Genomic DNA, 21782 nt, shown 5'->3' on the forward strand with positions numbered 1-21782 from the left:
TTCATTTCTCAAGTTCCCAGAGCCAGTTAATGACTGAGCTGGGACTAAGAAAAGGTCTCCTGATGTTTCTGTTTTCTATCTTCCTTGTCTTACTATTGGGTGCAATTTTACATATGGGAGGTGGGAGAGAGAGAGAGAGTAAAGGAAGGAGAGAGAGAGAGGTTTTCCTGCCAGGGACTTTCCTTTCCTGCCTCTAAAGATGCCGCATACTTTCTGTTGTTGTTCAGTCGCTAAGTCACGTCCGGCCCTTTGGGACTCCACGGACTGCAGCACGCCAGGCTTCCCTGTTTTTTGCTATCACTATCACTTACCCCTGGGCCTTTGTTAAGAGCAGCCTGGAGGCACAGAAACTGGGGCTTGACTGTAAAATTAAAAAATTATACATAGGATAAAGACTCAATAAAGAAAGAACACTAGCGTGAAAGTGTATGCTTTTTTCTTTCTCCTCTCTCCTCTGGTTTAAAAAAATCTCCCCCAGGTATAACTCATTTTAGGGTTTGAAACACTGTAAAAGTGAGAAGTTTGATTTTCTGGGATGACCTCAGCTGCTATGACAAATGATGAGAATTGAGGAATAATCCCTGTGAGATCTGTATGACAAGTACATGCTTTGGATTTTAATCTTGTCAGTTGAAAATGGCTTTTAAAAACAAACCAAAAGGGAATTCCCTGCCTGGTGGTCCAGTGTTAGGACTTGATGCTTTCACTGCCGTGGGCCTGGGGTTCAGTCCTTGGTTGAGGAACTAAGATGCTGCAAACCACGTTGGGCAGCCATAGATAGATAAATAAATACCAAAGGGAAGTCAAAGGAATGTAGTTTAGTAGGAAATGTAAAAACATAATCTGCCTCGGGTGTAATAACTCCTTAAAAGTTCAGACTATCCTGCGTGATCAATGAGGCATCTCAGAACACAGTCCATCTATTACAGTGGGCCTTCCCTCTTCTGAAAGGAAGACCCATCAGCAGAAAGCTATGAAAGCTATGTCCCCAGACTTCCTGGACCAATTGGTCGCTAGTCACTGGAATAAATATTTCCCAAGCTGCCTAGAAATGCAGAGTTCTATTGCTTAAAAAAATCTGTGATCTTTATTCTACAGTGAAGACTTTCATTAATTCTGATTTAGGGACTTCTGGAGGTTAAGCTTGACACCTAACTGCAAGAGAAAGACACAGAGAAGTACAAAACATATAAGTAAAGTCTTTTCTGTCAGAGTCAATTGGGTATGAAAAGCTTGGAATTCATAACTAATTTAAAATTGTTCATGGGGTGATATGTCATGAGGGAATTAAATGATGATGGAAGTCTATAGGTTCAGAATCACAAAACATGGGAGCAAATGACCCCTGGCTCCTGGGGAGCAGCAGAGCATCATGGGAAAGAGGACCAGTTCTGAGGTCAGGGTCCCATTTTGCCATCTATTGACTTGGGCAAGTTACTTAATTATAAGCCTCTGTTTCCTCATCTGTAAAGTGCAGATCATAATCTAAATATTCATACATTTAGTACAAAGGTTAAATAGGATAATATATGTAAAATGCCTGAATTAGAATAAGTACCCCATAATGTTAACTGATGTTATTGTTGTTATTATTTTCCCCTGAAGACTAGAGTTCACATGACTTTTGCTCATATTTCTTGCAAGGAACAGTCCAGAAATTTCTTACATCTTGCTCTTTTCATCTTTTTTTCCTCTTGGATATATGTTGTCATAACTCTGAAGAAGACAGGTTTTTGTTTTGTTTTATATCTCCCTGTCCCCATTGTCTCATAAATGTTGCTAGATTTTCCTTTGAGAAATTACCTCTGTCCTACTCTGAGACTCTGTAGGGTAAGGCTGTCCTGGCTTCCAACTCCAGGCTGTCTAGTGAATCAGACCATTTCAAATAGACTGATTGACTCATGAGTGAGTAGATGACCCAAGTCAGGCTGATGAGATTCAGTCCTGAGGTTTTTGCTAGATCTCTTAGGAAAGCAAGAACTGCTAACCCATTAGGGTATAAATCTGAAGATACCAGTGGTCATCATAGGGAACAGGCTGCCTGAGAATGGAACCAACATAGAGGAACACATAACTGAGAGATGGAATGGTTTCCTAAAGGTATGAGTACCTGGGTTCAACTGTAACTAAACACACACACACACTTTACAATTTTATAAGCCAAATAAAATTTTTCTTGCCTAAGTCAGTTTGGATTGAGTTTCTGTCATTGCAGCTGAAGGAGTCCTGCCAAGTCCCAGCGAGAAATCAGAAGTAGGCAGTATGATCCAATTGCTCATTTCTGTATTTTTTCCCCACATTTCCCCCTTCTCTTGTATTCAGTGCCTTTAAGCTATCTTCTTCTTCATTTTTTTCATGGGAAATAATCTGATAATTTTTGTCCTTGATACTGCAGGGTGAATTTCTGTTATTATGTTATTTTTGTAGAACTGATATTTTAAGCTGCATATTTAGCCCTACAATGAAAGGCTTTGATCCTGCTATAGGATTTTGGCTCTAAATATGAAGGTATGTCCTGATCAAAAGATTTAAGAAATGTATCAACTAAATAACAATTTGTAAATCTTGTTTGAATTCTATTTTTAAAAACCAACAGTTTTTAAAAATAAACACTTTTTTGAAAGTTTCTGTCTTTAGGAGATAAACATGGAAATGTTTTTCGGTGAAAAGATACATTTGAGATATGTTTCAAAATATTCTGGGAGGCAAGGGATGGGAGGAGATAAAGTATAGCTGAAACAATATTTGCTATAAATTAATAGTGGTCAAAACCCAATGATGGGTTGAGCATGGGGTTCATTGTACTCTCCTAACTGTATATGTTCAAAACTTTCAATAATAAAAGACTTTTAGAGAATAATAAGTAGAAATGGCCAAGGCAGCTGTTCACTGCCCCCAGAATCTCTGTTCTCCTTCTCGCTTACAAAAAGAACCCTTTATTGTTGAGGGTGCAATGTAACTATCCAGATTTTTTTTTTAATTTTAATGATTTTTTTTTCTAGTCTCCCTTGTAGATGTGAGTGACCAATGGAAAGCAGATAGGACTCATTAGGTGTGGTTTCTAGGAATACTCTTTAAAGGTGCTGCTTCAGCTAGTTCTTTCTCAAAGAACTGAGAAAGGTACTGACAGTTATTTTGCAACACAGGAAAACTTCACGCCAGAATGCATGATGCCATGGGTGTGGGTGGAAAAGACAGAACTTGGGTCCGTGATGACTGTGTAGCTGCCACACCAGCCCTGGGCAACTTTTCTTCTTTTTTACAGAGAATTAAACTTTTTTTTTTTTTTTTTTGCATTTGCCCTTACAGAGTTTGTTAACTCCACGAAAGAAGAGAGGATCTCTCAGTCTTACAGCTCACAAACTTGGCTGCTTTTTGGAAGTACCTGGTGTGCTTTTAAAAATGTTAAGGCTTGGATCCCACTTACAGTGTCTGAATTCACTGACTGAGGGTACAGCTTGGGCGCTGGAATTTGTAAAAGCTGCCCTGGTGATTCTAATGTGCGGCCGATTTGGCGATCCAGTGTTGAAGCTCGCGATTTGATCCCCCGAGCGCTGGGCCCTGGCTGGGGGGACGGTAAGGATTCGGTGACCGACTGAGGTCACCTGCTTGTTACAACGCGGAGTCGGAGTGCTAAGTGTGTTGGTAGTTTTAGGCGCTGGAGCCAATCCGGCCCCGCCTTTCCCCCAGATCGGCCCCGCCCCGGCCCCGCCCAGCTGTGGCCCGGATAAACGCGGAAAAGCGTGAGCCCGCTGAGCAGCCTTCGCGAGTGCGGCTGTGCGCCTGCGCTACGCCGAGTTCGGGAGTGCGGCTGTGCGCTTGCGCGGCACCGAGTACCAGCGGGCAGTTTGAATTTCGCTCCCGGAGCCGGATCTCGAGACCTTACGCTTCCGACCGAGATTGGGTGGGGGAGGGGGCGGTGTCTCGGCGCCTCGCGACCCCACCGAGTGGGCCCTTTGCTCCCGGACCCGCACGAGGTTAGAGTCTGGTGTTGAAGATCCCCCCCTTCGGAAGCGGGCATTGTTTAGGCGGGGCGGGGGGCCGGGGCGGCGCGGGCCGGGGTGAGGAGCGGGCCTTAGCCGCTTTAGCTGAAGTGGAGGCTCTATTTAGACCTTTTCACTATCCTCGGACTTCCCTGCTGGCTTAGAGGGTAAAGCGTCTGCCCGCAATGCGGGAGACCCGGGTTAGATCCTTGGGTTGGGAAGATCCCCTGGAGAAGAACATGGCAACCCCATTCCAGTATTACTGCCTGGAGAATCCCATGGACGGAGGAGCCTAGTGGGCTATATATATAGTCCATGGGGTCACAGAGAGTCTGACACGACTGAGCGACTTCATTGCTCACTTTTTTCACTTTCTTTCACCTCCCTTGAAGTGAACAAACAGTACCTGATTTCTTTCCTTCCCCTCCTTCCGCCTCCTGTGGGCTTTGCTGTGCTCAGTCGTGGCCGACTCTTTGCGATCCCATAGAAGAGCCAGGCTTCTCTGTCCATGGGATTTTCCCGGCAGGAATACTGGAGGGGGTTGCCATTTCCTCCTCCTGGGTCCGCCTCCTTACCGACCCCAATAGCAAAGCCCCAATCCCCACATTATAGGAGAAATACTTCCCTGGACCCGTTTCTTTGAACTTCCTGTGTTTTTCCTTAAAATTCTCGGGTATTTAAGTTTTCAGAGAAAATACTGATGTTGTCTTTATGTATAAATAGCATGTTTGTCCCCCTGAATCTCTGAGGAAATGACAGTCTTGTCTTCTGTACCTTGCTTTGGGATGCACTGACTGTAGAAAGCTCTAAGACGGGTCATTACTGGACATTGGTGGTGGTTGTTCAGTCACTAAGTCGTGTCTGACTCTTTGCAACCCCATGAACTGCAGCACTGCCAGGGTTCCCTATCCTTCACCATCTCCCAGAGCTTGCTCAAACTCATGTCCATTGAGTCAGTGATGCCATCCAACCATCTCATCCTCTGTCATCCCCTTCTCCTGCCTTCAATCTTACCCATCAACAGGGTTTTTTCCAGTGAGTCGGCTCTTTGCATCAGGTAGCCAAAGTATTGGAACTTCAGCATCAGTCCGTCCAATGAATATTAAGTATTGATTTCCTTTAGGATTGACTGGTTTGATCTCCTTGGTTAGAAACTGAATTTTGCAGAATTGAAAGATATTGCTCATGAGTTTTTGTACTTTGTTTTCCAGGAGATGTGACTTACTGGATATTTACCATTCTTAGATTTTGAAAGTGAACAGAAATTTGGTTTTTTTTTGGTAAATGTGTTTATATATTTTTTTTCTTCAGAGGCTTAAAGATGGCCTCAGATCTGGAACAATTATGCTCTCATATTAATGAAAAGATCGGCAATATTAAAAGAACTCTGTCATTGAGAAATTGTGGTAAGTAAAACAGATTCCACTGACTTTGTACATTCAAAATACATTTTGATTATTGTCCCACTTTGATATCTTATGCGTGATTAAGTGAATGTATCTTAGAAAGGTAATTTTCAGTTTTGAATAGTGATTGTTAAAGCAATCTGCTATCCGTATTTTGAATATTGCAGAGGATACTAAAATGTAAATTACATTGAACAATGAACTAGCTAATAATTACATTTACTTATTTATGTGTTTTTCTGAGACACACAAGGCTGAGTAGTAAGATTTTAAGGTTATGTTGAGTTCCTGATTCTAGAGCTAAGCAGAGATACTAAAAGATAAGGAAAAAACCAGAAATGGAAAACACCCACAGAGATAGAAGTATCCCATAATTCATGTTGCAGACTGCTTCAATAAGGAAGGTTATCAATATATATCAATATATATCACTAGGAAACAGCTAATTGAAAGTGAAATCAATTTTTTAAACATCCAGAAACTTGGAGGTTGTGACCATCTTCCAAAATATTTTGAAGTGCAGAGAAACAGGGGATCCTGGAAAAATATCGTTTACAAAAATGATGTGCTCTCCAGCCTTACCTAGGAGAACTAAAGATTTGATAGGCAGAATTCCATCTGCAGGGGAGATCCTGTTGAACTTTTATTGTAGTTTGTATTTTGAATGGATAATTTTTTAAAAATTCAAAAATGAAATTATACTGTTGGAATGTCCTTTCAGATTATACATGTCCTTCTGAGACTTGCATATTCTCCCTCCTTTGTCGAGAACCACTAATAAAGAGACTCATCCAGTTTACAGTTGGTGGCTATGTATTCTGTAGAAAGTTAAAGCTGAAGCAACTGTGGTTTCTTCTGTAGCCTCCGGTCTCATATGAGGAAACCGAGGCTCTAGAAGTCAGGCGACTTGCCCAGGTTCTCCTGCTTATCAATGGTCAGTTGGGACTACAGCTTTTGTGTCCTGATTCCCAGTATAGTACTTGTTCTATGCCATTTTTATTGAATAATCTAAAAAGGACATTTAAATCTTTAATAAGTAGTCTTTAGATTTTCTTTCTCAGAGCATGATTATTCTTGGATAGATATAACTTAGAGATTATCAAACTATCAAACCTTGAATTCAAATGGCCCCATTGAAGCATGAGGCCTGGCAGAAGCAGTCTGACCTGTTAGGTTACTACACACTGGGTAACTGTCGTTTGCACGTGGGGAGAATACTTTGTTCTGTGCTACAGCCTATTCAGGAAAGCCCAGTAATACATTTGCCACTTTGGCTGCTGTAATTTACTAGATCACTACTATCAAAAGTAGTAAATTTACTTAGTGCACTTACTTTACTACAAATCAGCAAACAGGGCCCTAAAATTTAGCTGACTGGGTTATTTGAGATACCAGTATATCCAAGCAACTGTTTCACCCCCTGAAATTAGTCTCAGCAGAGACATCAGTACTCTCATTTATTTGTTCATTTCTTTCAGCTGTTATGAACCTTCGGTCAAATGCTTTATTAGATTGTTGATTTGCAACAGCTTGCCTTTACTGAGTGCTTTACTAGGTTGCAAGCAGAGCGCCCACTCCTGTTCTATGTACTTTCCTGCTTCTCAGGAATCCTCTGAGGGCAAGTGCTGGTGTCTCTGCATGCCTAGAAACTCTAGCCATTTCACTCTGCATCTGTAATCTCCATGTGGTCAAATTTTGTTTTCACTTAGGCGTATTTCATGATTTGGTTGTTAGAAGAGAAGATGGAAAATATTTGGTTATGAGGATGGTTTTTCCTTTTGTGCTTTTGAGGTGCCCTTAAAAATTCTTTTTTTTTTTTTTTTCACTTCTTTTATTTCTAGGGAGGAAGTTTCTCTGGTTTTCCCATCCTTGTATCTATGAAGCTGGGGAGAGGGGCCTGGCGGTGGGGTTGGGAACTTGAGAGCAGGCTACTCTCCCCTACCTCCCCCAGACACTTGCAGGCCAGTCCAGAATGTAAGCTTATCTTCCTGGCCAGTGATTAGAATTTTTCAGGTTTACACATTCACAGGATATATCCCATGAAGAGAGTCCTGGCCTCCTTCGGGATTCTTACTTCCAGCATCTTGTGCTTTGAAGGCCCAAAGCCGGGACTCTTATCCCCATTAAAACCAAATATATTAGGTTGCTGAGGTTGACAACCTCCTCTCTCCAGCATTTCTCTGCACCTTGAGTCCCGCTTCGGCATGCCCCCCACCCCCCTCATTAGGGCTACTGCAGCTTCAGCTCATACATCCTATCTGGTCTGTGAATCTTTCTTCAAGTTGAAACTCTTGGAGATTTACCTTTTTTCTCCTAAGAGCCCAACTATGCATGCAAAAGGGTGTTTATTTTATCTAGCATTTCTAAGTGCTTTATTATAGTGGAAGAATTTTCCAAAAACAAAAGATTCAGGGGATACTTTGTATTTACCTCCTCCTTCCTTTTTTATCATATTACTTAGTAACGAGTTCTTAAGATTATTTGTGGAGACAGGTCCTGGGGTCTGAAACATTGTTCTTTCTTCACCCTCAGTGTCCCTTTATGGTAAGGCTCTGTTCCAAGAGTTCCCTTGGCTACATGTAGGTTTTATGGTTTTCTGTAGGTTTTATTTTCCGTTTTATCTGTTTATTAATAGGGCAAGAACCTACCTTGAAGACCATTTTAAATAAAATAGGAGATGAGATCATTGTAGTAAATGAACTTCTAAATAAATTGGAATTGGAAATTCAGTATCAAGAACAAACCAACAGTTCCCTCAAGGTAATGGTTTTTCTAGTGATGAAACAAAATAAAAAAGGCAGTTAATAGAAACACCTAATCACCAGGGAATTCTTAAGGATTCTTTATGTTTATAATGTTGTTAGCTTTGATTATTAACAGTAAAGAGTACTATTTGCATTTTATTTTCCCAGGGTAAAGGACTCCAGAGTTCCAGAAGTATTTCTTTCTCCATGCTGGTAGCCAATTTGTTTACTAAAAAGGGAATATTTCCTAAATAATTCTTGGGAGGTTTAATTTAAATAAATGATCTCCTGGGAGTGTGGTGTGGGAGGAGTGCCTGCCCTGGGTTGAGGAGACATGGTCTCCCACCATGGCTCCCCCAGCATGTTCTGCCACCTAAGAAAGTCGTTTTTCCTCTTGAAGTCTCAGTGCCCTTAACTGAAAAGTACTGGGTCATACTGAAGTATTTCTTGCGTCCCTTCTATTCTGCATTTCTTTCTCTGTTTCTACAGGTTGTAGTGTAAGGATTCTCAGGTAAAAAAACCACTTGAGCCTCATTCACACACACATTTTGTTCTAAATAAGCCTTTACCTAATAAAAATGCTTCTGATAGGATGGGAAAAGAGTCTGTACCATAATTACCTTATGCTCTTAGAGCCATTTGATACGTTCAGTGGGATTGATCAAGGTGGCCTCTATAGTCCTTTTCAAACATTATAATCCTCAGTGTCTGTAAAGATTTTTCAGGGGATTTTCTGTAGGACTGGACATGATTATGCCTATCCTGCTGTTGGTTGAAATGAGATCAGTATCTCTGAACGTGATCGAGGTCTTTAAAAGAAAGATGTCATACAAATTCAAAATAAACCAATAATGGTTACATTTCTACCTTGCCCAATAAGGCCCAGGGTTAGGTGTGGGTTTAGAGAAGGTCCAACTCAGGATTAAAGCCTATTTGGAATTTTTGTTCACATGATGACTGAAAATCAGATGACAGGGATCCAAAGGTACAGAGTATTTTTTCTTATTAAATTTCCATGAGTTCATAACCTCAAATTCTTGGGAAAGTTAAATAAAGACAACACAAAATGAAGGCAGTTATGATCAAGTAGAAATTTTCATCAAGCTAGAATATACAGAGCTTTCTAAGCAATATCTCGTCCTTGCATTCCAGGAATGTATTATCATTCGGTGCCGGGGAATGCTTGCTAAGTCAACAAAAGCACTTTTACCAGAACGACAAACGTAAATCTTTCCTATACTTTGTAGTTGCTTCCCAAGGTTGAAGTATTTTAGAAAGACATAAATGTCAATCCCGCCTGTTGTAATGTTATTCTAGCAATTGTTCTCTGAACAAATCCAGTAGAGAAAAATAATGTGTCACCATCCCAACTCAGCTCTAGAAACCAAAGGGCTCCTTTTAAATATTGCGGAGTTCAGTGCTTTTTAACCCCTTCCACGCAGCATCACTGTAATTGTACTCAGTCTTTCCTGCTCTTTTTAACATGTTAAAACACACACAGGCAGGACAGATGGTTATTTGTGAGCTTTTTTCTTTTTTTAAAGGAACTCTTTGAATCTCTCGAAGAAGATTATAAAGATGTGGAGCATCTCAAAGAAAACATCCCTCCCCATTTGCCTCAAGTAACAGTTACCCAGAACTTGTAAGTGTGTTTATAATTATTTTTACTCTCTGGACTTGTACAACTATTAAAACAAGCATTTTAGATCTTTTTGCTTTTCGATATACTTGCAGTTTTGTCAGTGATTATCCAGTGTTGTTTTCTTTTGTTTGCACTTACACGAGGAATAATCTTTCCCCCATCTTTACCAGTTTTCTTATCCCACTGTCTCTAGGGAAAATGTGCTGCCTCTTTCCCAAGGATCAGTCCCTCAGAACAGAGTTTGTTAACATCGGCTCTGGTGACATTTGAGGTCAGATAGTTCTTTTTTTAAAAATAGCACATTTAGCAGCATGCCTGCTCTTTTCCAACTGAGTATCAGTAGCTCTCCTATACCCTCCTCCCTCGGCACCCTCCACCCAGGTGGTGACAATGAAAAATGCCTTCAGACATTGAGGGGGTGGAAATCTCCCCTGACCCTTGAGAAACACTGCCTTAGGGTAAAAATAAACTTAATGAGCCTCCTATCTTAAAAATAGCTCAAGGAACAAAGGCTTAGCTCTATTTTTACCCTGAAACTCCTGTCCTGCCTCTCTGTCTATTGGCTGCTAGAAGATGTTTGTGCCCTTTCTCCTGAAGCCCCTAAAACCTAGCTTTTGGCGGTTAATTATTACCATACTTGTGAAAATGATTGTGTGAAGGTCACAAAGAGGTAAAAACAATTACCTCTTCAGCCCTGATTCTTTTCTGGTTTTATTTTGCTGCTCATCTTTTAGAAATGATGCTCTCTGCCCTACTAGGCTTTCTTAGTTGTCTTCCTACATCTTTGACTAGGCTGCCTCCCTTTTCTCTGCCCTCCTTTAAGTTACAAGTGTCTCCTAAGACACTGTTACTTAACACTGTTATTAATGCTCTCAGATGTCCACCTCCAGCCTTGACATGGCCTCTGGTTCAGCTGTTTGAACTGCTTGCTGGGAGTCTCAAAAATGAGCTGTTCTCTCCTCCAGGTTTGCGTATGTGAGACTAAATTGGCTATCTCCTTGTTACCTACCCATCACCTAGACAGGAACAGGGCGTCTTCAACCTCTCTCTCTGTCCTGCAGCCCCTTGGCCTCTGCGGGGTTTTGTCTGCCTCTGCCCTCCCTCTCATTGTCTGGCTCCATGAGATCTTCCATCATCTTTTGTCTTTATGATTTGGGAGTTACTTGTGTTTTGTCTTTCCAGTATTTCTCCACTGCCATCTCTCCAGTCCTCTGCCACCAAAATTGTATTTCTTTTTTTAATTTTCTTGAAGTATAGTTGATTTACAAAATTGTATTTCTAAAAGGGGCTCCCCTTGTATACCATGACTAACTTAACTATTTTAACTTTTGAAATGGATCATATATGCACAAAAGTAATTGAAGTATTATTAGTGCAAATTAAAGGAGAATAATAAACATCAGTGAATCTACCAGTCAGATTAAGAAATAGGACACTGCCAGTACCTACAACACTTCTTCTGTTGCAGAGTCTCCTTCTATCAAAGAGGTAATCACCCTGGCATTTGTGATAATCACAGTTTTGCGTATGTGTTTCCACCAACAATATACTGCTTAAATTTGAAAACTAAAAGGAAAGTGTGAATCTTGCTGTGTAGGAAAAGAGCCGTGTTGTTGCTGATAGTTGAAGGTCTCCAGGAAATAAGCTCAACAGAGTCCCTGGCGTGCCAGGGTACCTTGGAATTTCCCTCCAAGAAGAGAAAATTAGGGAGCTCCTTGGCAGTCCAGTGGTTAGGACTTAGTGCTTTCACTGCCACGGACCAGATTCAATCCCTGGTCAGGGAACTAAGACCCCACAAGCTGAGCAGTGTGGCCAAAAAAAAAAAAGGAAGAGAAAATTAGTGGGCAGGGTCATGAATGCATGGAGGAAGAAAGGACATCTTGGGATATCTGCCAGGTCTATTGAGCTAGACATTGGACACCCAGCAAGAATGTGGCCCAAGGAGTAGGGGGGATTTTCTTCTAAACTCACTATGGCCTAGGTTCAGCTTTCAGGGCCAGGGCACAGCAGAAGCTTTGTATAGGTAGAAAAAGTTATTTTTAGCTGATGCACACAGCAGGACCTGAGAACAGGTAAGAATCAACCAAACTCAGCGTGAAATCTCAGGTTAGGATTCATGTGAGGATGATGCTCGGAGAAGGCGTTGGCACCCCACTCCAGTACTCTTGCCTGGGGAATTCTGTGAACAAAGGAGCCTGGTGGGCTGCAGTCCATGGGGTCGTGAAGAGTTGGACAGGACTGAGCGACTTCACTTTCACTTTTTACTTTCATGCATTGGAGAAGGAAAGGGCAACCTACTCCAGTGTTCTTGCCTAGAGAATCCCAGGGACGGGGGAGCCTGGTGGGCTGCCGTCTATGGGGTTGCACAGAGTCAGAGATGACTGATGTGACTGAGCAGCAGCAGCAAGGATGATGCTACAAGCATTGGGCATCTTCGTCTTCACAGCCTGTCACACGGTCATCTCTTCATGCTGCCTCTGTCAGGCACATTGGGCATCTTCATCTTCACAGCCTGTCACACGGTCATCTCTTCATGCTGCCTCTGTCAGGCCTGGTCGCTGTCTGTGTCTGGTACTCGGCTGTCGTCTTGGGATCTCACCTCCCTGTCCTTGGGATTCCCTTTGTATACTCCTGGGTTGGATCATTTCTTTCCTGTGTCCCCTTTTCTGTTTGGAGAAGTCAAGCCAACCTGACTTGCTGCTGGCACAGGGGTTTCTTCCTTCCCTGGCAGTTAAACAGCCTAGAAGCTATAGCCTATTCCTGGACTCTACTAATGCAGAAGGAGCTGTATTAGGCTGCTCACCCACACCAAAAAATGGAGCAGGACTGACCCTAGGGTACCCACGTTCATTGCTGGCAACTGAAATGAGTCTGCAGCAGGTGGGATATTAGGAACCAATGGGGTAAATTAGAAGTATAAGATGATTGATGTTTCCACATCCAGAAATAGGGAAATCAGAAAGAGAAGTTGTTTAGAGGTTAAATTCAGCTTCACACATACTGACTTTGAGGAGCCTGTGAGATAACAGATGAAGATGTTTGGCATGTGTATTATTTGCACCATGTTTTGCGTGCATAAATAACGTAATTATGTTACTGAAGATCTGGGAACTTAATTTTTCAGTGTTCTCTCCACTATTCAAAAAAAACCTTTCTTTTTGGCTGCGCTATAGGGCATGTGGGATCCTAGTTCCCTGAGCAGGATTGAACCCGTGCCCCCTTCATTTGAAGCTTTTGGTGTCTTAACCACTGGACCACTGGGGAAATCCCTTCACTATTCAGATCTTCAAAGCATTAGCAGTAGGGATAGAAAACGAAAATGTTGCCTATAAAATTATAACAAGATGGAAAAATTATAAGAGCAGTGCTTAATACCAGTCATTTTCAGTTGCAAAGCCTCCCACTATGCCGCAGAATTCTGACAATTGTGTGTCTCTGTTCTGTAGTGTTAACGGATCAGATCTTGACCCTGAAGAACCGGTCAAAGTTGAGGAACCTGCCCCCACAAAGAAGCCTCCCAAAGAACAAAGAAGTATTAAAGAAATGCCATTTATAACTTCTGATGAGTTTAATGGCATTCCTGCGTGAGTATTTGAGATAAATTTTAACATTCAGCTCTTTAGTAATCAGCATACATGATTGTTTGTCATAAACCTTGAATATATTATTTGTAATATGGTGTGTTCCAGTATTGATCTTTATTAAAATAGTTTTACATTATGCTGCAGGAATCTTTTGTGGAAGATCCTTAAATTTTTGTTTTTTATTTAGTTGTAAAACCTAGTCATAGATCTAGAGATGGATCAGTTTGTTCCTGAGTCCTCTTAAGGTCATTTTATGATACAGATTTTTTATCCAATTACATTTTAGAAGTAGCCTCAGTTTTGCTACAGTTTTAAGGAAAGGGAGTATGTTGTATAGATTTTGAAATTAGTACGGAGAGAGCTCTGTTTGATTTCCATTTGTCCGTTAACTTGTGCCACACACTTGTTTGAGTCTGCTCTATTCTGGGCTCTGGGTCACTGAGGAGGAGAATATAGGGGTGAATGGGACAAGATACTTCCCCCCAACAAGGACTCCATTGCTCTTCATAGAGACATTAATAGGGAACCAGTTATGGAAATCCATGTTTTAAACTCATAATTCCAGGGCTTCACATCTTGGCTTTATATTATTGCATTTCTTCTTATTTTCTTACACAAGTAATGCATGTTGTTAGTGGTTGTTGTGAGACTGATAACTCATCTGTAATTCCACCACTCAGACAAGATAGAGTATTTCCTTCTGTATTTGAATTTCACCTACATAACAAGTTGTTTCTGATTGTTATTACAACAGTGTAGTTATTCTATGAATATAATTTACTTATCTTTATTGAGCATTTTTCCATCATTAACTGTCATCGAAAACTTGGGTGTTAATAGTTGTATAATATTTTATGGTGTGGCTACTCTATAAGCTATTTAAGCATGACTTTATCAAATATTTGGGTTGACTGTGTTGTTATGAAGAATGGTACAGTAAAATTTCTTTTACACAGGTCTGTTTTGTAATTCCCTTATTATTATTATTTCCTTGAGATAGAGTCCTAGGAGGAGACTCCCCAGGGCAAAGAGCATGGTTATTTTACTTGCCTGAGAGTTGTCCATCCAGATTTTTTTTTTTAGGTTTACAGAAAAATTGAGCAGACTGAACAGTGTTCTCATAACTGAAAACAGTTTCCCCTATTGCTGACATCTTGCATTAGTGTGGTAAATTAGTTACTATTGCTAAACCAGTCTAGATACTGTTAACTAGATATTAACTACAGTCTGTAGTTTGCAGTAGGGTTCACTCTTTGTGTTGTGTAGTCTGTGGATTTTGTCAGATGTGTGATGTCACGTCTCCACCGTTAGGATATCATACAGAATAGTTTCACTGCCCTAAAAATTCCCTGTGCTCCTCCATTTCATCTCTCCCCCTGAGACCCTGGCAACCACTCATCTTTTTATTGTCTCTATAGTTTTCCCTTTTCCAGAATGTCATACAGTTGAAATTATACGCTGTTGCCTTTTTGGACTGGCTTCTTTCACTTAGTAATACACATTTAAGATTTCTCTAGTGTCTTTTTGTGACTTGATAGCTCATTTCTTTTTATCGCTGACTCTGATGCTGGGAGGGATTGGGGGAGGAGGAGAAGGGGATGACAGAGGATGAGATGGCTGGATGGCATCACCGACTCGATGGACGTGAGTTTGAGTGAACTCTGGGAGTTGGTGATGGACAGGGAGGCCGGGCGTGCTGTGATTCATGGGGTCGCAAAGAGTCGGACACGACTGAGCGACTGAACTGAATATCCATTGTGTAGATGTAGTAGTTTGTTTATCCATTCATCTGTGGAACAACATTTTGGTTACATCCGGTTTGGGGCAGTTACGACTAAAGCTGCTGTGAACGTTCACGTGCAGGTTCTGTGTGGACATGTTTTCAGCTCACTTGGGTGAATACCTAGGAGTGAGGTGGCTGGATCATATGGTGAAACTGTTTAGCTTTGTAAGAAGCTGTGAAGCTGTCTTCCCTAAGTAGCTGTACCATTTTGCATTCCCAGCAGAACAGGAGTTCTGTAGCTCCATATCCTTGCCTGCGTTTAGTTTTGTCCGTTGTTTTCTGTTTTAGCTGTTCTGGTCAGTATAATGTACCTCATTGTTTTAATTTTCAGTTTCCCGATGACATATGATGTTGAGCATCTTTTCATATACATAGTTGCCCCTTGAAAAATATATGGCAGTTTCACAAATCTGAGACTCAGAATGAGGCTGACATTTTAGTTTTTTTTGTTTGTTTTGGCCACTCAGTCATTTCCTTTGTTGACAGCTTTATGTGATTAAAATTGTTTGATGCTATTTGGTTTTCTATATTGTTGTTGTTGCCAAGAACAAATGGCTGTGAGGAACAGTGCAGTAGAAAGGTCTTTAGAAAATGCTTTCTTGGGGACTTCGCTGGTGGTTCAGTGGTTAAGAATCCACCTTGCAGTGCAGGGGATGTGGGTTCAATCCCTGGTCGGGGAACTACGATCCCACATACCTCAGAGCAGCTAAGCCCATGTGCCACAACTCCTGAACCCACGTGCCACAACTACAAAGTCTGCGTACCACAGCAAGAGATCCCACGTGACGCAGCGAAGGTCCGCCTGCTGCAACTAAGACCTGCTGTAGCCAAGTAAACACAGAGATAAAAGAAAACGCTTCCTTGTAGGGAGGATATTGAAATAGTCATGGTAGAGTATTCGTTTTTAAACTAAGAGATTATTTAACGAATGAGAGACGTTAGAAGGTTAGGATAAGAAGAATGTGTTCCAAGCAAGGGACTTTGATTGATTTATCTTTAAAAAGTTGATACTGAGGTGCAATTTAAAGTGGAAAACACTGGCACTTGTTTTGAGGAAATTAGAGGATAGTTCACATGGTTTAAAGCAGGGGTCCCAATCTCCGGGGTCTAATGCCTGATGATCTGAGGTGGAGCTGACGTAATAATAATAGAAATAAAGTGCACAATGAATGTATCACACTTGAATCATCCCCAAATCATCCTCCCCTACCCTGCCCGACCCGGTCTGTGGGAAAATCGTCTTCCGTGAAACTGGTCCCTGGTGCCAAAAAGATTGGGGACTGCTAGTTTAAAGGAATTTCATTGTGTTGAGCTGTGGCATCAACTGTTTGTGGAAATTGTGGTTAAAAAAAATGAGTGGAGAAAATGAATTTAGAAAAGAGAATAATGAAAATGGTTTTGGTCAATATGAATATTTTTCTTTAAACATTTATATATTATTTTATATTAAGAAACTTTCAATTAGAAAACTGCCCCTTTTAACAGAGGGGAAGGTCAGAGTTTAATATAATGAACCCACGGTTTGTTGAAGGGAAAAGGGAAGCAGATCATAAAAATTTTGTTTTGGGTGTATATAGACCACTCAAAATCAAAGGTCTCCTATTCTTATATTCTAAGACTGTGATTGGCATCACTGACTAAATGGACATGAGCTTGAGCAAACTCCAGGAGATAATGAAGGCCAGGGAACCCTGGCATGCTACAGTCCATGGGGTCGTAAGAGTCAGACAGAATTCAGTGACTGAACAACAAGAAGACTCTGGTGACTGCGAGGACAGGCAGGAGGGAGACTGAATTGGAAGGATGGGCTTTAAAGTCAAAGAGACAATGCTTAATCCACCTGCCAATGCAGGAGACACAGGAGATGCAAGTTCAACCCCTGGGATGGGAAGATCCCTTGAAGCAGGATCCCAGTATTCTTGCAGGCTTCCCTGGTGGCTCAGATGGTAAAAAATCCACCTGCAATGCAGGAGACCTGGGTTCAGTCCCTGGGTTGGGAAGATGCCCTGGAGAATGGAATGGCTATCCACTCCAATATTCTTGCCTGGAGAATTCCATGGACAGAGTATCCTGGTGGGCTATAGTCCGTGGGGTCACAAAGTGACTGAGTGACTTTCACATTCACTTTCAGATAGTATTTAAGGCCATTTGAGCGTGAAACGAGTGAGGCTGTCCATCCTTCTCCTCTGCCAGGCAGCTTAACTTCTGGGCCCTCTGATTCCTTTGCAGCCCGTCCACCATCAATTCTTCTTTGTTGGCTCTTCATCTCTGTTGTCTTCTTTGTCATTTTCCCTTCCTCCTCCCTTTTTTTTTTCCCTTTATTTCTCTGAGCAGATCTGTTTCTGCAGAAAACTGAAGTGGTATGAGTTATATAATTATTAATACTAAAATTTTTCTTCCCCTTGCTTACAAACATTTTAAAATATTTATTAGTTGGAAATTTTATTAATTTATTAATAATAATTAATATTAATAATAATATTAATGTTTATGTTAATATTATTAATTGGAGTTAATCCATTGGAATCAGAGTTTGAGATTAAATTGTTAACTTAAATTGTTACAGTAATTCTGTAAGGAGTAGGGATAGAGATTTCTGCATCCAGATATAAGTAGGGGAGATAAGCACTAATACATTGTAGCCTCTACTTAATTTTTCAGTGGTTGAGACACATCTAGTTTATTTGGAAGTTGCTATAAAGTATTTTTCCAAAGAGTGCTAGTAGCTTGTATAAAGTAGCTTGACTGTATAAAGTCACCATATGTAAATATTTTTCTTCAAAGAAAACAATTTTGTATGATGATTCTTTTAAAAAATTAATCATTTTCTTTTTGTTTACAGGTACATGAAATCCCGCTTAACCTATTGTCACATTAACGATGTTATTAAAGAAATCAACAAGGCAGTTGTTAGTAAATATAAGATCCTACATCAACCAAAAAAGTCTATGAGTTCTGTGGCCAGAAATCTCTATCACAGATTTATTGACGAAGAAACGAAGGAAACCAAAGGTAAAATGAGAGTATATGTGTGTGTGTGCATGTCAAATGAGAGTATATGTGTGTGTGTACATGTCAAATGAGAGTATATGTGTGTGTGTGTACATGTCAAATGAGAGTATATGTGTGTGTGTGCATGTCAAATGAGAGTATATGTGTGTGTGTACATGTCAAATGAGAGTATATGTGTGTGTGTACATGTCAAATGAGAGTATATGTGTGTGTGCATGTCAGCTGTTTGGAGTGTGACTAAATCATGAGAAACAAAACTAATTCCAGAAGATTCTAGCTCTAGAGAGGTAGTTCTCAACCAGGGGCAGTTTTCCCACCAGAGAATATTCTGCCATCTCTGGAGACAGTTTTGACTGTTCACACCTGGGGTTGGGGGTGCTCCTGGCACCTGGTGAGTAGAGACTAAGGGTCCCACTGAAGTACCCTATAGTGCCCAGGGCAGCTCCGACAAAAAAGGATTATCCAGTCTAGAATATCTAGTCTAGATAATTATCTAGAATTATCTAGTCTAAAACCGTAGTAGTGCCGAGCCTCAGAAATACTGCAGTGGAGTCTCTTACGGAATGATACCCAGTGTTTTCAGAATTAGAATAGTAATAACAGCTGGTGACGCTTGGGTAACACTTACTATGTGGCAGAGAGTGTACTAAGGGCTTTAGTCCTCACAGCATCCTTATGAGTTGTGTACTATTAATACTCCTATTTTACAGATGAGGAGGACTTCAGTTCCTTGCCCCAGGTCAGTCAGTTGAGTGATAAAGCTGCTGTGGGTTTCTGGGTTACATTCTCTTAACCACTACCATATTGCTTCTTGAAAAGTGAATTGTTCAAAAGATACCGGCAGATAGCCAGTGATAAAATAAGCAAGGCTGCACTGCTGAAATGCTACAGTAAACATTATGCAACTTCAGTTGAAAGAATAATTATTTTAGCAAGAATACCAGTTCTCACTTTGATTCAATGATGATAGTCAAAATCATTAATGTTACTCATAGTCATAATGTAATATATTAAAGACTCATCTTGAAAGTTGTCCTAATAAAAATTAGCACTAATATCTTTACTTTCAGGTCATTATTTTGTAGTGGAAGCTGACATAAAGGAGTTCACAACTTTGAAAGTCGACAAGAGGTTTCATGGGATACTGAATATTTTACGACACTGCCGGAGGCTATCAGAGGTCCGAGGGAAAGGGCTTACCCGATATGTTATAACATAATGTCCTTGTGAGCTTTTGAACCAGCTAACAGGGTTTAGAGACTGTTCCTATAGTTTGCTTACATGTAATATTTTAATACATAATTTTTTTAGCTTTTTCATTCTTTTTTTGTTTCTTCTAAAAATAAAGCATGTATATTTAAAAATCCGCTACCTTGCAGTAAGTCCATAATCACCTACCGTGTGAGCCTCTGTTCTAGGCATACAGTGGAACTAAGAAATGTTCCTATTTAGTTTTCATGTTCAGTGACAGTGTCGCCAGGTCCCAGTAAGAGGGATGCAGATAAAAGCCAAAGTTCAAGAAGAGAAGATCAAGGAAGACCAGGCTCTTTGGAATTAAAGTTCATTAGTGTCTGTATTCCATCCTATAGATTGATGATATTTCAGGCTATAGTCAGAAGTTGGATATGAGGGCAGCCTATTGATCCTGGGTCGGGAAGATCCCCCAGAGAAGGGAAAGGCTGCCCACTCCAGTATCCTGGCCTGGAGAACTCCACGGACTGTGTAGCCGACAGGGTCACAAAGAGTCGGACACGGTTGAGTGACTGTCGATTTGTTCACTTTCGTCCATGTGGTTTTCTGCTTTCCCATATGTGGTTAAGGAACAGCCTGCCTGAAATGCGTTCAGTGTAAATCAGTCTGTAAACATCGACCTGTAATGAAATTGTAATAAAAGTATATTGAGATGAAAAAGATGATAAGATGTGCGAGCAGATTGATAGTGGTCACGGAAAATGGGTGGTTGGATTGTAAGAATTTAATGGAGTTTTACTTCCGCACTTGGGGAGACTGTTAGTCTAATCTGTGTCTTAGTGTTCTATAGAGAAACCGAATCAACAGGCTATCTATCTGTCTATGTGAAGTGAATTGAAAGTCACTTAGTCATGTCCAACTCTTTGTGACCCCGTGGACTATACAGTCCATGGAATTCTCCAGGCCAGAATACTGGAGTGGGCAGCCTTTCCCTTCTCCAGGGGATCTTCCCAACCCAAGGATCGAACCCAGGTGTCCTACATTGCAGCTGGATTCTTCACCAGCTGAGCCACAAGGGAAGCCCAAGAATACCAGAGTGGGTAGCCTATCCCTTCTCTAGCGGATCTTCCCAACCCCAGAATCGAACTAGGGTCTCCTGCATTGCAGGCAGATTCTTTACCAACTGAACTATCTATATCTGTGTCTATATCTATCTATCTCTCTATCCATCTATCTCTAGTTGAGATTTATCATGAGGAATTGGCTCATGTGATCATGGAGGCTGGGGGCCCCCCAGATCTGCTGTCTGTTAGCTGGAGGCCCAGGAAAGCCAGTGATTTATTCAGTCTGAGTGTGATAGCCTGAGAACCAGGGAAGCCAGGCCAGAGCAGGTGAGATGAGAAGTTGCAGTGAGGCGGGAAAATAACACATTCTTCCCTCCTTCCTCCACCTTTCTTTCTACTCAGGTGCTTCTGGATGGCTGGGAAGATGCCCACCCACACAGGGAGGGAAGTCTGTTTCATTGAGTCCTCTGATCCCATTGAGTCCTCTGATCCAGTGCTCATCTAATCTAGAAACACGCTCATAGACACACCTAGAAATGATGTTTAATATGGGTGCCTGGTGGCCAGTTAATCCTCACAGTCTATGTCTGTGCCATCTGCTTCGCAGGCTGATCCTTGCAGCCGAGAAGAAAGTGGCCTGGTTAACACTCACTGTGATGACCCCAGAATACGTTAGCACTGCTTGTTTATTGTTATTCTTTCTTTCTCCCTAATTTAAATGCAGTATGTTTAATTTTGACTAGACGGACCTTTGTTGGCAAAGTAATGTCTCAGCTTTTTAATATGCTGTCTAGGTTGGTCATAAAACTTACCTAGTCAAAGCTATGGTTTTTCCAGTAGTCCATGTATGGATGTGAGAGTTGGACTATAAAAAAAGCTGAGCGCCAAAGAATTGATGCTTTTGAACCATGGTGTTGGAGAAGACTCTTGAGAGTCCCTTGGACTGCAAGGAGATCCAACCAGTCCATCCTAAAGGAAATCAGTCCTGAATATTCATTGGAAGGACTGATACTGAAGCTGAAGCTCCAGTACTTGCTCCACCTGATGCAAAGAACTGACTCACTGGAAAAGACCCTGATGCTGGGAAAGATTGAAGGCAGGAGGAGAAGGGGATGACAGAGGATGAGATGGCTGGATGGCATCACCGACTTGATGGACATGAGATCAACTTTGGGAGTCGGTGATGGACAGGGAAGCCTGGCGTTCTGCAGTCCATGGAGTTACAAAGGGTCGGACACAACTGAGTGATTAGAACTTCCTTTTCAAGCAAAATGACAGGCTTGTTCTACTTACTTACTTTTGAAAATAACATTTTCTTATAATCCAATTTTGAAAGGACTTTGTGGTCCTGGCCTCTTTGCCCTCAGACCCGT

The 21782-nt window shown here is 41.2% G+C and overlaps 1 protein-coding gene across 5 annotated transcripts in view; it reads left to right on the forward strand.

Moving 5' to 3' along the window:
- Window positions 1-19521, forward strand: part of SKA1 (spindle and kinetochore associated complex subunit 1) — a 30995-nt gene extending 11474 nt beyond the window's left edge. Inside the window, exons 2-8 of one of the 5 annotated variants that reach the window (XM_024984203.2) lie at window positions 3310-3576; window positions 5295-5389; window positions 8025-8149; window positions 9678-9775; window positions 13222-13359; window positions 17985-18154; window positions 19225-19520. In XM_024984203.2, the coding sequence (XP_024839971.1) occupies window positions 5305-5389; window positions 8025-8149; window positions 9678-9775; window positions 13222-13359; window positions 17985-18154; window positions 19225-19373 (765 nt within the window). In that variant the 5' untranslated portion in view covers window positions 3310-3576; window positions 5295-5304 and the 3' untranslated portion in view covers window positions 19374-19520. Of the gene's footprint in view, window positions 1-3309; window positions 3577-3823; window positions 3978-4126; window positions 4151-5194; window positions 5390-8024; window positions 8150-9677; window positions 9776-13221; window positions 13360-17984; window positions 18155-19224 lie in introns of those variants that run through there. The other 4 variants (NM_001075327.2, XM_005224136.5, XM_059880780.1 and 1 more) reach the window with 4 other exon arrangements.
- The last annotated feature ends 2261 nt before the right edge of the window (window positions 19522-21782 follow it).

Source organism: Bos taurus, chromosome 24 (assembly GCF_002263795.3).
Source record: "Bos taurus isolate L1 Dominette 01449 registration number 42190680 breed Hereford chromosome 24, ARS-UCD2.0, whole genome shotgun sequence".
Taxonomy (NCBI): domain Eukaryota; kingdom Metazoa; phylum Chordata; class Mammalia; order Artiodactyla; family Bovidae; genus Bos; species Bos taurus.